Source organism: Quercus robur, chromosome 8, assembly GCF_932294415.1.
Source record: "Quercus robur chromosome 8, dhQueRobu3.1, whole genome shotgun sequence".
Lineage (NCBI taxonomy): Eukaryota > Viridiplantae > Streptophyta > Magnoliopsida > Fagales > Fagaceae > Quercus > Quercus robur.
The window spans coordinates 22,674,617-22,689,721 of NC_065541.1; the positions used below are offsets into that span (position 1 = coordinate 22,674,617).

Sequence of the window (15,105 nt, forward strand, 5' to 3'; positions counted from 1 at the left end):
GGTTGGGTAAGGTTCAGGTGGATAGTTTTTTAACCCATTTAATCCACTATTTTTATAAGTTTATTTTAATTTTTAAATTTATATATTTTGGTATTATAAGAATTAATTTTGGTGAATTTGATATAATCTAAGTATAATATATGAATTGTAACAATTTATTGAATAAAGTGTTTAAATAATTAAGAAAGACTAATTTTTTATAAGGCATAAAATATATAAAATATGTATGCACAACCCACTAACCCAACCTAACCAAACTTGATCCATGTTGGTTGGGTTGGTTTCCACACATGTAATGAATTGGTTAAGAATTTCTCAACTCGACCAATGCACTCCCCAACCTAAAATCTCCAAAATGACCGAAACACCCCCAGACTTACAAATTGATCAAAATAAACTTGAACTCTTCAAAATGACTAAATATCTTTAAAATCTTGAATGTGACATAAATGCCCCTAAAATGACAAAAAATGATACCATGGAAATACCAAGATACCTCAGGAAAACTTCAAAACAATCACAATATGACTTAAAACTTTGGGAATTGCTTCCAAATTTTTTAAATCATGCAAAAAAAATTTCAAGTGTTCCTTTGAAGGTTTCAAGTGTTTTGTAATTATGCAACCAAAAGTGTAATTCGATGAATGAGTAGTTTGGGTCTCACCTAAAATTAAAAGTTGATAGTAGCTTGTAGGCTAAAATGCAAATTGCACCGTCTAAGTTTGGTTGCAATTCATTTTAGTTTTCTAACTTTACTTTCACTCAATTGAATCCTCTAAATTTCAAATTTATTTAATTCAAGCCTTCTATCAATTTTTTTAAAAAAATTGCCCTTAAAAAAAAATATTATTTTCACATGGAAATATATATAAAATTAATAAAAATATTTTATAGATTTTTTATGTAAGAATATTTTTTTCATTAGTTAATTTCATACTTAATGGCAATTTTGTTAAACTAAATTGGATAAAATGCCTAAATTAAATAATTTTGAAACTTAGAGGACTCTATTGAACGAAAGTAAAGTTAGAGGACTGAAATAAATTTCAATAAAACTTAGAGGGTGCACTTTGTTTTTTAGCTTATTTTGTATATATAAAGAAGTTTAGTTGATAGTTTTTAGTATTTTTTTTTTTTTTTTGGTTATTGCACTCTTATTTTGATTGTACATACTTGTTAGTGTAATTTTAAATAATTTCATTTTGATTTTCGTACTTTTTAGTTTTTAGGATGATTTTGTATGTTAGGTATTAATATTTTAAAAATGGTGAATCAAAGTTGTAATTTAATATCATATAAAAAAATATATAGAAAGTTTTTTGGTTTTTTGTACAAGCCAATTGCCGAATTTGCGTTCCAGAACATTCTTATGAACATAGCTAAACACTAGAAAATAATAAGTTTTTCCCAAAAATGTTTTCTACTAAAAATCATTTTGAGTACTTGAAAATTTTTTGAGCTAGGATTTTTTCTCCTAATGGGAGATCATACAAAAGAAGATATGTTGGAATATGGTCAAATCCACTAAACTGTTGTGTGATTTGCCAACCAAGACAACCCACTTTTCAAGAATTGATGGTGTTTTTGCAATTGGAGATGATAAAAATATGAAGGTGTAGGATGGAAGTGGGCAGCCTTGCTGGTGGCTGTGATTGGTTGAGATTGTAGGTCATATTTGCTAATTTACAAATATGACCAAGAAAACCATAAACAGTTTTGTGTCATTTTCCCTCGTCTCTATCTAAAACAAAATTGTATCTCATACCCATTTTCCCAAGTAAAGTGGTGTGCGTATGATTATAAAAAGAAGAGGGTTCAAACGATAGTCCGGCAGTAATAACATCCTTTGCCACCACCCATATCTATGATTCGAGCTCCATCTCCCCCTCCCCCCCCCCCCCCCCCCCCCCCCCAAAAAAAATCTCTAACTTAAAAAAGTATTTCCATTATTTAAAAAAAAAAAAAAAATCTTCACATAGTTCCATCATACATCATTCTCTCTCTCTCTCTCCAACTAGTCACCAACAAAACCATCACTCTTTTATTGTCTCACATGCCAAATTTAAGGTAAATAATTTTATTTTATTTCTATGATTAATTAATAAGAAAAATTCTATATTAATTTGATTTGAAATGAAAAGTTGATACTGTTAAATGATTCTATTAAGTGAAGTTATGACAGGTCAAGAGTTTTGTAGTTCAGCTTGTTTGTACTACCAATGGTGATTGATGAATATGAAGTGGAAAGTAAAAATTATTAAATGATTCTATTATTAAGTAAGGTTATTATTGGATAAACCTTATAACTCAACTAGCTATGTTACCAACACTAATCAATGGTTGACCCAAGAGGTGAAATTGTGAGTTTTTTCACATACAAAGTTGCAAATCATGTCTCCACCCATAGTTATTAGTATCGTATTATACTTACTTTATGGTGTACACAAGATTTTGTATTGTAATGGAAGTGCTCATGAATCATATGATACATAGGTACATATCATATGAATTGTATCATATCAATAATTGTATCTATCGTACAATACATTGACATGTGAGTTTAAAATGAGCTTTTTTGTTAATTCCCCCCTCTTCTATTTCTCCTACAAAATTTGAGCTATATACTTGACACTTCATTTTCATATTTACAAATTTCTTTTCTATGCTATGAATAATGTATTAAATTAAAAAAATTATTATTATTGTTATATGTCCAAGAAGCAAGAATGCCAAGAAGAAATATAAAGAAAAAAAATTAGAATAAAATTGCAAGGAAAGAGATAGTAAATGTTGATGATGATGAAGGATATGTTAATGAATAAATAGTTTTGCAAGATGATGAGCATAACGATAACATTGACTTAGATGGAGTTGATTAGGCAAGATGATGAAAAGTAATTATTATTTTGACTCATATATAACATGTATTATTACTTTTGAGTTTAATCCATTTGAATGTATATGTTAATTTGATTAATTTAGTTAGTTTTCTTAAATATTATTACATTAGTGATTATTAAATTGGTTATTAGTTGAATATATTTCGAATTTATAATAAACATAGATTTTATATGTAATATTATGTATATCTATAATTAAAAAAAAAAAAAACTAGTAAGTGTTTGTGTATTTTACTATACATGATACGATATAATATAGTATACAAAAAATTAAAAATCGAGTCATAATATTAATTCAATTTTAACAACTATATACACATATTTTTGACAACTATGTAGGCACATATAGTTTTTTTTTTTTTTTTTTTTTTTTAAATTTAGAAAAAGGCATATATAATTGAGTAGCAGTATTCTATTTGTTTGCCTTCTAATAACTAGCTAAGAGAATTAGCATCTAGGAATGTTAAAAAAATGTCTATTATACATCCTTAAAACTTACTTTATCTATTTTATCATCCTATTTTACAACTCACCCAACATCCCAGTTTCTATTTTTATGTACAATTCATTAAAATAATATAAATTATACCAACAAATAATATAAACAAATCAATTCTCTCCCATCTCTCTCTTCCCTCAATTCCTCTCTTCCTCTCTCCCTCTCTCACTCTATTAAAAAATATGTTTTTATTTTTACAATCCATTAACAGTAGGATTGTATATATACAACCTTAAAGCACTAGCATTAATTGAGGGTGTAAAATCTCCCCAGTTACTATTTTAGCAATCAACAAGGCAAAAAGAAGCTACATCTGGAGATAGGTTTTAAATTTTTTTAACCATTTGTGAGCAATTAGTTGTCATATATGAGAACCAACTGTAACTTAGGATGTAAAAAATATATATTATTTTATTAACAAATATCTCATCTTTGTCTCTCTTCATCATGTTTTATGCCTCTCTCTCTATTTCTCTCAAGATTTTGGTTGGTTGTTTTGGGTGGCTTCAAATCGGTTTGGGTGGGTGGACTTTGAATCGGCCTTGGGTGGGTAGTTGTAGATTGGCCTTGGTAGTGGAGGGTTTCGGGTTGTGGGTTGCCAGTGGCTGTGGGATCGTGGTGGGCATGGCCCGTGGTGGGGGTGGGTTGTGGATGTATGGGTTTGGGTTTTGGTGGGTCATGAGGTGGTGGAGTCCGATCTATGTGGTGGTAGATTGTAGTGGTGGTGGTGGTTGTTGTGTTTTTTGTGGTTGGTGGTTGTGCATTGTGATTTTGATTTGGTTTTTCTTTTTCTTTTTTTTTTTAATTTGGGTTTGTGGGTATGGATTTGGCAGTGGTTGTTGTTGATGTTGGTGGTGGTGGTGTTGTTGGATTTTAGGTGGTGGTGGGCTATGTCGGTGGTGGTTGTTGTGTTATGGTTTAGTTTAGTTTAGTTTAGTTCTCTCTCTCCCTCTCTCTTTGGGATTGATTTTTGGATGGATACTAATTGATTTTTGGTTGTGGTACAGGCAGCTAATTTTGATTGTGGGTGTGGTGGTTAGTTATATTTGTGGTTGGGGTGTGGTGTTTGTGATTGTGGATGAAGAGAAAAAGAAACTAGGAGGAAAGAGAGAGAGGTGTACTTTTTCTTATTTTATTATATAGTTTATATTATTTTATTGGGTTGTATGTAAAAATAAAAAACTGGGATGTATGGTGAGTTATGAAATAAGTTGGTAAACCAAATAAAGTGGTGTTTGAAGATGTAATATATATATATATATATATATATATATATAATTTGCATCTGTGGATGCTAGTACTTTTAGGGCACGTTTAGTAGACTGTAACGGTAATTACATTAGAATAAGAATATGTATTACAATGAATACAATGGAATGAAAACATTTTAAATTAAACTTAAAATATGTTTTAGAAAATATCTTACTTATATAATTATATATCCTAAAATATAGATATATATATATATATATATATTTTAAAATTTGAAAGAGAGATTAGATTTTTTTTTTTTATGATTTTTTATTCTCATAATTGTTATGTGTATATGAAAAGTTTGTTTATTTGAAAATATATTAATTTTAGAAATTAATATACCTACTAAGGAATATCTATTACAATCTTTTTAGAGATGAATAGCTATTCCTTATTTTAAAGAATAATAATTCATAAGAAATAACTATTTCTTTTAATAAAAACATAACCAAATTATTGAATAATTAAACTATAAGAATAACTATTACATTACAGTATCTATTACAGTATACTAAATGTACCTTATTGTTTACAGATGCTAAAAAGAACTTACACCCTAATGCTAATGCTCAATACTAAATGAACTTTTTTGTTTATAGATGCTAAAAGGAACTTACACCCTAATACTTATGCTCAAAGATATTGCAAGTTGCAATAGTTGATGGAGACACCGAACCAACACGATCGTATACCTTTAATTTCGGAGAAATAAAGTCTTGTCAAATAATGAATTCTTTTAGGGAGCAATGGCACGACACGTTAGAAAAAGAGAAATGAAACAGCAAATGAAAACAAAACAAATAGTGTTGTCCTTAATATTATTCCTCATATTTGAGGATAGGACAAGCTTTGAACAAGCTACTATGTTATCCTTGGCTGGCCGGGCTATTTTGATTCAAGCTTCCTCATCATCAATTCCTTCTTACGTCATGCAAGGCACTTACTTACCAGTAAGAATTTTGGATGGCATAGATTGGGTTAATAGAAATTTCTTATAGGGTTCATCGGAGACTACAAGGAAAATCCATTGGGTTGGCTAGCAAAAAGTAACAAATCCGAAAGAAGAAGGTGGGTTGGGATTGCAAGAGGTGAAGGGTAAAAACACTGCACTCCTTGCCAAGTTGAATTGGAGGTTTCATACGGAAGATGATGCTTTGTGGGTGAAAGTGTTGAAAGGAAAATATTGTAGCAACAGGAGATTAAATGCTACCAATATGGATAGACTGCCTTGCTCTCAGATTTGGAGAGCCATTAAAAAGGGTAGAGAAACCTTTAATAAAGGTAGCATGTGGGTGGTTCATAGAGGCAGTACTCTTAACTTTTGGCTGGACAATTGAACATGTAAAGGTCCTATTCGCGGTCTCATTCATGGTCCTTTAACCCGTGATGCAAGCCAATGGAAGATTAAAGATGTCTTGATGAGTGGAGGTTGGGATTGGAACCGAATTCCCTTTGAGCTTACTTCGGAAATTAAATCAATTATCCAAGCCATCCCTATTTCCTTAGTGGATGGAGGAAGGGATAGGATTGGATGGCAAGGTAATGCTAGAGGTTGTTTTGATCTCAAAAGTGCCTATTCTTTTGACAGAGAGGTGGATGATGTGGGAATTATAGATGCTGGTTGGATTTGGAAATTAGAAACTCTCCCTAAAATTAAAACTTTCTTATGGAGATGTGTTCACAATAGCATAGGAGTGAAAGATTGTCTTGCTAGAAGAGGTCTTGTGGATGATAAAGGGTGTCCCATTTGCCATAGAGAACCGGAAACTATGTTGCATGCCCTTAGAGATTGTCCAAGGGTGAAGCATATATGGAGTTAGCTGGGTGTAAAGGGGGATAGTAGTGTTTTTTGGAGGAGTAATCTGCATAATTGGCTGCAAAACAAGGGGAAAGGGAGCTATAGTCCTATTCAAGGGAAGCCACCATGGAGTATCATGTTTAACTTTGCTGTGTGGTGCATTTGGAAGAGCAGGAACTCCTTTGTTTTTAATAGAAAAAGCCCAAATCCGAACCTGCATAAGGAGATTTATAATCAAGCTTCTGAGTTCATGTTTTGTGTAGCTTCACCTCATAACCCAGTCCATAAAATTAGCAAGAGAATTAGGTGGGAAAAGCCACTGACAGGGTGGAAAAAGTTGAACACGAATGGATCGGTTATAGGGTGTATGGAGTGGGCTGGTTGTGGAGGAGTAGTCAGGGATAAGCATGGGAATTGGGTTGCTAGGTTCACAAGGTATGTCGGAGCAACCAACAGTTTTGCTGCTGAACTTTGGGGGCTTAGGGATGGTCTTGTACTGTGCAGTAGCTTGAATATCTCTTGCCTTACTATTGAGTCAGATGCCAAAGTGATTGTGGACATCTTAAAAAATTCTACCTATGTAAATCATATAATATCTCCTATATTGGACGATTGCAGACATTTGATGACCAGATTTTAGCAAGTTTAGGTGAAGCACTGCTTCCCCTAGGCTAACCGATGCGCTGACCTGATGGCTAGACTAGGGGCTAAACAAGAACTAGAATATAGGTTGTTTTCTAGTTTGCCTGTGGACTTAACTAAGGCTTTGGAGGATGATTGTAATGGTGTCTTCTCCAATAGACTATGGACTAAGCAAGATGTAATGTTTTGATTTTAATGAAATCGTCTGTTTACCAAAAAAAAAAAAAAAAACTTATGGCTCAATGAAAAATTATCAATACCGACGGCGCCATCGTCATACTTTTCAATTATTGCGGAATAATAATTGCAGAAGGGAAGACTAGAGATCTACCAATTCAATATCAGTTTTTTGACCTTTTTCCCTCGAGAAGTAAAATATTTAATGTTTCCGTTTTCGGCTTTTCCTTTTGCTAAGAGCATCCACAACAAATGTTGTAAAAAAAATGCCATTTTGCCACACTAAAGACCTACTTTATTACTTTACCACATCATTTTACAATATCTCATTTATTAGATGTTTTATCATTCAATTCTATACATTAAAATAATATTTACTACACATTAAAATAATATATTATCCCATCCCATTATCATCAATGACACCGACAGCCACCACCGGCCATCACCCCCACAGCCCACCACCACTGCCACTGTCACCGCCTATAGCCCACAGCCCACCACCACCATCAAATCAACCCAAATTGCAGCAAAAAAAAAAAAAAAAAAAAAAAAAACATCGACATTCACCACTGGCCATTACCCCCACAGTCCGCCACCACTGCCATTGTCATTGCCCATAGCCCATAGCCCACAGCCCACCACCACCATCAGATCAACCCAAATTGCAGTAAAAAAAAAAAAAAAAAAAAAAAACCCACAACCAGATAGAGGCAGAGTGAAAGGCGGATAGAGAGGAGAGGAAAGAGGGTGAGATCGATGGCGACCTCGGGGTGAGATCGGCGAGATCGAGCGTGGCTGGAGTGTGGGTGAGATCGAGCGTGGCTGATCGAGTGTGGCGGAGCGCACTGTCGTCGTCGGAGCTATGCTATCGTCGCTGCCGATGAACATCCAATCGAGAGCTCGTTCCCAAACGAAGCGAGCTCGATTGAAGTCCTTCTGAGACTCCTCCCACTGCGCGTACTTGATCCAAACACTGCTATTCCATCGCACGCGGCGGATTAGGTCTTCGAACTCCTGCCGCTTACGAAGCTGGTACTCGGAAAGTTCAGTCGCGTTGGTGATCTTCTGCTTCGGAGGCCGAATCTCAGTCGCGTCGGTCTCGGAAGCTTCACCTCCGAAGAGAGAGGGAATCAGTACAGGGCGAAGAGAGAGGGAACCGGAGAGTGAGAGAGAAAAGGAAAGAAAAAATGAAGAGAGAGAAGAGAGAAAAGAGAATATAAAATAATAAATTTTTTGCAACATTTGTCCGTACCGTTGCAAATTTGCAACGGTACTGTCTATGTTGTATAATTTTTGAGATTTGACACATCTCATAAAGTACCATTTTTGTGTTTAATGTGCCAAATATTTGGCATTTGGCACATTTACCGCACCTGCTGTGGATGCTCTAAGCAAGCTTTGTATAATTTGTGAAAGGATATAAAGTTTGTCCACAGACCTTTTTTTATTTTTTATTTTTTATAAAAAAAGAAGACTTGATTGAAACTAATCACTATAACTCAATTCAATATATATATATATATATATATATATTTTTTTTTTTTTCCTATTGGATGTAAATTTGACAAATTCCAAACTCCTAATTTGAGTGGTGAAAAAGTGTGTTACTCATGAATATCAGACTATTTTGTTGAATAAATTTTAGTGCAACAAAATCATTCACAATTTATTTTACATCGGTTAAGATGGTACAAGGGTGGACTAACTTGGAAGGGTGGAGGGTCATGGTCCCCCTAAACTTTTCTAATTTTATAAAATTACCCCTAAAGGTTCTTAAATTTTTCAAAAAATATATAGTTGGCCCCCCAAACTTGTTAAATATTAGATTTTTAGCCCTAAATTTACCTAAAATTTTCAAAAGAAATATGATTAGCCCCCCAATTGTTCATATTTCTTGTATGATACTAATAAATTAGTTCAATTTTATATTTATTATTATTTTGCCCCCATTCATAAAATTCTAGTTCTGCTCCTGAGATGGTATATATATATAATTTATACACAGGAAAAAAAGAAAAAGAAAAGGTAGAGTAGCAATAGTAACTATATAAAAATAAGGTTGGTACCCATCACATTGTCATTTCAACAAGTTTTTATTTTATTTTTTATAAATTATGTTCTTAAAATTGTTGTATATTATTTTAGCTTTGCAACCCCTTTTATTTATTTATTTATTTATTTATTTTTTTAAGATATGAAGAACTTTGCAACTTATTAAGAAAATAAGTTATAACTCACGTAACATCATTTTTACATGGTATCACTAATAACACTATTTTTATCCAATGTTATGAATTTTGTTATGTTTCAAGAAAAAATGTGAAACAGGTAGGTGGGGAAAAATGTGTTAGAGATGGAGTTGGCTTGGGTAGCATGCTAGCTGAAATATTAAAACCACCGCCGAGTCTTATTTCAGTTGTTTCATTGTTGCATAAGCTTAATTAGTACTTTAATTAAAATAATAATAATTTAAATGAATTGATTAGGCCGCCAATTTTAAAATAATAATTTTTATAATAACTTTTATGAATTTTTTTCTATAGTAATAAAATATGAAATATTATATATATATTGCTCAAAACGATATGTCAAAATAGATTGGTACCGAAATAAAATGCTTAATTGTTAAAAATGACATTTATTTATTTTGGATGAGGTTAAAAATCACATTTTTATATGCATAGTTCTATTTTTGGACAAAATAAATTCACCTGACCACACATGCAACCCTAATGATCCGTTTGGATTAAGAGGGAGGAAGGAGGAGTAAAGTAGATTTAATATAAAATTAACTTATTTTTACCTAATTTTACTTTACTCTTTCTCCTTTCCTCCATCAAAGAGGATATAAATTATATAATGGTTTCATATTTTGGCAGTAACACAGTACTTCAATGGTTTGGCAGATAAATGTTTGGTGCACGTACGTATGAGAGAGAGAAAGAGCATTCAGCAAAAAAAAAGGAAAAAAAAAAAAAAAAAAGAAAAAAAAAAAAAAAAAAAAAAAAGAAAGAGAGAGAGAGAGAGAGAGCATACATGCTGACAACATGGCAGCCGGTGGTATTGGGGATACTGCAACTGCAGTTAACAGCATCATCTAAATTTTTGACCCATACAGATGGTGCACTGCATGGATCTACATTGAAATTCCAGTCCGTCTTCCCCAAAGTCTTCGCTATATCACGTAAAGCTCGTACTGTGAAGCGTTATCACCACACACACACACAAAACCATATAAGTAAGGTTAAAAAGAATATCAAATCAATCATATTTGTGAATATTTTCTACCAAATTTGAGTTCCATTCCATCCACATGGAAACAAAGATTTTATAGAAAAAAAAAAAAGAAAAGAAAAAAGAATCCTCAAGCTATCATATACACAACTGTGTGTGTGTGAGAGAGTGAGAACATACTTTCATCATCTACCAATACAGTGTCAGTGGCTCCAAAAACAAAACTTTTGAAGCAAAAGGTGACAGCTGAAGCAAGGAGAAGTCGAATGAAGAACATCTTGAATTCTTTGGATAAACAAACCTAACTTTTGAAAGGCAAAAATATGCGGTGTCCAAAATGGTGTAAAATTTTTATATATGCTAGAGAGAGATCATGGGAGATAAAAGTAGTAAGACAATAAAGTTGAGAATATATATATATATATATATATATAAATTTTTTTTTTTCTTCTTCAAAAGAGGGTGTGAAATGGGAGACCTTTAAGACACTTGTAGGTCAACTATGAAGTCAAGCTATTCCCATCTGATTGATTCAATAATTGCAATATTGCAAATTGTGATGAAAATAATAAATTCTACTGAAAAATTTGAAATTGTAAAGTAAAAATTTCGCATTTAACCTAAAATATTTGAAGTTGTTTAATTTTTCAAATTAATCTAACGGTATTCGTGGCTACTCAAAGCTATTTCATGCTAACTTCTAAGTTCAACCTTGTCTTCCTTTATAAATTAGTGACTGAAAGACATTTTGTTTGTAAGTGTGGAAGTTTGAAAAATTGTGTATTAAATTAAAAGTAATAAAGTATGAGTCTTATTTTATATATAGGTAGGTAATGTGTGATGTACAAATAACCTGCAACTGTGGATCTAAGTCCATTGGTATTCTAACAATATTTAAACAATAGGCGTTGGGAACATGCTTTACAGCTGCATCTGATAACTACACAGGAGGAATTAATATGACTTTATTATGGGAGCAATGTATCCAAACTTGGGACATCAGAAGCTAAAAGAAAAGGAACAAGCACTAGAAACAGCTTATTTATTCCAGTAAAGGCGTTCTTTAGTCTTTAGTCTTTACTTACATCCTCTAAAAGAATTTCTCTATGCTGGTAGTCTAGGTAAATTACAATCTTCACCATTCTTGAAGATTATGATAGTCGGGATGCTTCCAAGTTCAGAAGTTCTAATCCCATAACTGGTTGCAATTGAAGTGCTCTCATCAGTATTAACTTTTGATTAAGATCTTCCTACTTCCTAGTTCCTATGGTATTCTACCATGTAGAGTTTTTTAAATCCTTACCATCCACTTAAAATAAAAGCCTAAGATTATGCCATGCCATGAATCCATTGGCAAAATCATTAAAAAACAAATTGTAATATTTCTCATAAAAAGTTCAAATCATTCACGGTAAAACCCATCCCCTTTCTTTCCTTTCCACTTTCGACCTTCAGTGATAGGATCCATTATCAATGGCCAACTCCAAACACCAGTCGTCAAGTCAAATGCGTCTCCACCTCTTTACCATTTTCTTTCAAAAAGAAAATGAAAGCAGATTTGCACTAATTTGTAACTCTCTGCATATTTTTTTTCGCAATGTTTCCTTCACTATTACCAATAAGAAGCGAATTAGAGATTCAACTCAAATCTCTACCTACTGCACCTTTGCTATTGCGCAGAGTAGCACTAACACGTGCAAATTGACTCACCAAGTGGTCCTCGTTTAATTTGAATAATATGTGGAGGGCCACTTTAATAAGTTTTTAAATGAAATGCCCACTGAAACTAGTTTATTCAATTCTTTTTTTTTTCAATATCGTCTTGTAAGTAACGTTTGATGATCAAGTTGTTTTTTCTCAATGTTTCCTTCACTATTACCAATAAGAAGCGAATTAGAGATTCAACTCAAATCTCTACCTACTGCACCTTTGTTATTGCGCAGAGTAGCACTAACACGTGCAAAGTGACTCACCAAGTGGTCCTCGTTTAATTTGAATAACATGTGGAGGACCATTTTAATAAGTTTTTAAATGAAATGCCCACTGAAACTAGTTTATTGAATTTTTTTTTTCAATATCGTCTTGTAAGTTAACGTTTGATGATCAAGTTGTCCATGTGATTAATTATGGTAAATTTAGATTTTGTTTATGGAGTTAGCTTGGTTGGAGTTGATGGTGTTTGGGGTAGTGTTTGATTGGAGATGGTTGCCGGCAATGGATTTGTTTTGGTGGCCTGGGTTTTCCATTGATTCTCACTGGAGATTGATAGGGAGGGGGAAAGAGGGGGCAAATTTGCCATTTTGGTTTTACTGCGAATAATTTTGAACTCTTTATGGAAAATATTATTTTGTTTTTTTAATAGAAAAAAATATTATTTTGTTAAGTTTTTGTTAGCAGATTCATAATGTGGCATAATCTTAGCATTTTATTTTTTATTGTGTAAATCTTAACAAAAATTAGGGAAAATATTGATATGAAAAAATAAAAATAAAAACCCCAAAATAGGGTAGGATTACCATTAGCCTAAGCTTTCATTAATTTCAAATCCTGAGATAAACTTGGACGGTCAAAGTCTATAGATGGCCATATCCAACACTGTCTGGGATAAAGATAGTAATTCTTAAAATTCAAACATGAAAGCAGCTTATGGATAGCGGCTGCGTTTCAGTTTTGTTTTGTTTTGTTTTTTTTTTTGGTTTTGGTTTTTTTTTTTTTTTTAATTGAGAAGCACTCCATTATATCTGTTAATAGGTTCTGTTCATTGTACATGGACTCACTACCTCTTGACTAGCAAAATAAGCAGTGGATAGTGCTTTTTAGTGGGCTTCGTGCACTATTTACAAGACCTACAAACCTCTTTTTTCATACAAACTTTTATTAAAAATAAATCTTATGGTAGTATTTATACATTTAAAATTTATTTTAATATAGTATTTTTAATTTTTAATTTTTAATTTTCAACTAAATAAGAGTTATCTAAACAAACGGAGTAGTTAATATTATTCCTCATATGCAAAGACAGGACAAGCTTTATATTTAACAACTTTAAACTTTTGACTCAATTATCAATACTTTCTTTTTTTTAGTAGACTCAATTATCAATACTGTTGGCCTCATCATCACTTTCTTTTTTTTAGTAGACTCAATTATCAATACTCAATTATCAATACTGTTAGTAGACTCAATTATCAATACTGTTGGCCTCATCATCACTTTCTTTTTTTTAGTAGACTCAATTATCAATACTGTCGGCCTCATCATCATACTTTTCAATTTTTGCAGAATAATAATTGCAAAAACGAAGACTAGATCAACAATTCAATAAGAAGACTCGATTGAAACTAATCACCACAACTCAGTTCAAAATCTTTTTTATTTTTTATTTTTTATTTTTTTTATTGAATATAAATTTGTCAAATTTATTGTCGAAAAATTTTCAAAAAATCAAAACTCAGTAATTATTTTATCAATCAAATATTAAAATTTTAAAATTTTGTAATCTAAAATTAAGTATAAAAAATAAGTTTATATAAGAAATAATAAATAACATTTAATTGATACAAAATTGGGTATGTGTATTTAAAACATATAAAACTTGTAATTCAACTATTAAAATTTTTAAGTATGTAGTCATGTTAAAATATATAATGAAATTTATAGCCAAACTTTGTCTTTTGTGAAATCTTCATCCTATTATTTGTAATTATTGAATTATAAAAAGGACAAAAAAAGAAAAGAAAAGAGTAAGCGTTGTAACTAATAAGAATGTTTCCGTATATTATGATTGAACTAGCTCCAGTAACTAAGAAGATTATCCTTAGAATTATATATGAGTGTAAGTTTAAGCAAAATTCATTAATATTTGTTTATTACTTGATTAGAAAAGAAGAAGAACAAGTTTATTCCGATAACTGGAAGGTGTCGGTATATATCTTTTTTTTTTTTTTAAAGAGAGTTTTAATCTATGACATCTGCTTTTAATATAGTTATTTATCATCAGATTATGACAAGACAAGTTTTATACTGTACAACTTTAAACTTTTAACTCAATTATCAATACTAACGGCCTCATCATCATACTTTTCAACTTTTGCGGAATAATAATTGCAAAAACGAAGACCAGATCAACAATTCAATAAGAAGACTTGATTGAAACTAATCACCACAACTTAGTTCAAAATCCTTTTTTATTTTTATTTTTTTATTGAATGTAAATTTGTCAAATTTATTGTCAAAAAATTTTCAAAAGATCAAAACTCAGTAACTATTTCATCAATCAAATATTAAAATTTTGTACTTTTGTAGTCTAAAATTAGAGTTTTTTGGCTAAAAATTGCAAAAAATGGAGTCTATTGTTGTTATAGGTACTGTTTAAAGTTATTTGGTAGAATGAGGAAAAAGACTAAATTTCAGCAACGATATTATCGAACTTGCAAGAAAAAGTACAATGTGTCAGGGGAGAGAGAAAATTGAATTTCGGTAATCTCGAGAAAATTGAATTTTGATAATGAGATTATCGAAATTCTTGTCCTACCCACATTGCCCGAAATGGAAACCAATTGTGGCAATGGCATTGCCGAAAATGGGAGAAAAAAAAA

At 31.7% G+C, this 15,105-nt stretch overlaps 1 protein-coding gene across 7 annotated transcripts in view; it reads right to left on the minus strand.

Moving 5' to 3' along the window:
- The window catches only part of LOC126695006 (probable leucine-rich repeat receptor-like serine/threonine-protein kinase At3g14840), a 62,185-nt gene that overhangs the window by 21,319 nt on the left and 25,761 nt on the right, over positions 1–15,105 (minus strand). For 3 of the 7 annotated variants that reach the window (XM_050391600.1, XM_050391599.1, XM_050391596.1), the window contains exons 1-2: positions 10,688–10,881; positions 10,310–10,469 (exon numbers count right to left, since the gene is read on the minus strand). The exons of 1 other annotated variant lie outside the window; for it this stretch is intronic. In XM_050391600.1, coding sequence (XP_050247557.1) covers positions 10,310–10,469; positions 10,688–10,784 — 257 coding nt within the window. In that variant the 5' untranslated portion in view covers positions 10,785–10,881. Of the gene's footprint in view, positions 1–10,309; positions 10,470–10,687; positions 10,883–15,105 lie in introns of those variants that run through there. 3 more of the 7 variants (XM_050391597.1, XM_050391598.1, XM_050391601.1) reach the window with 3 other exon arrangements.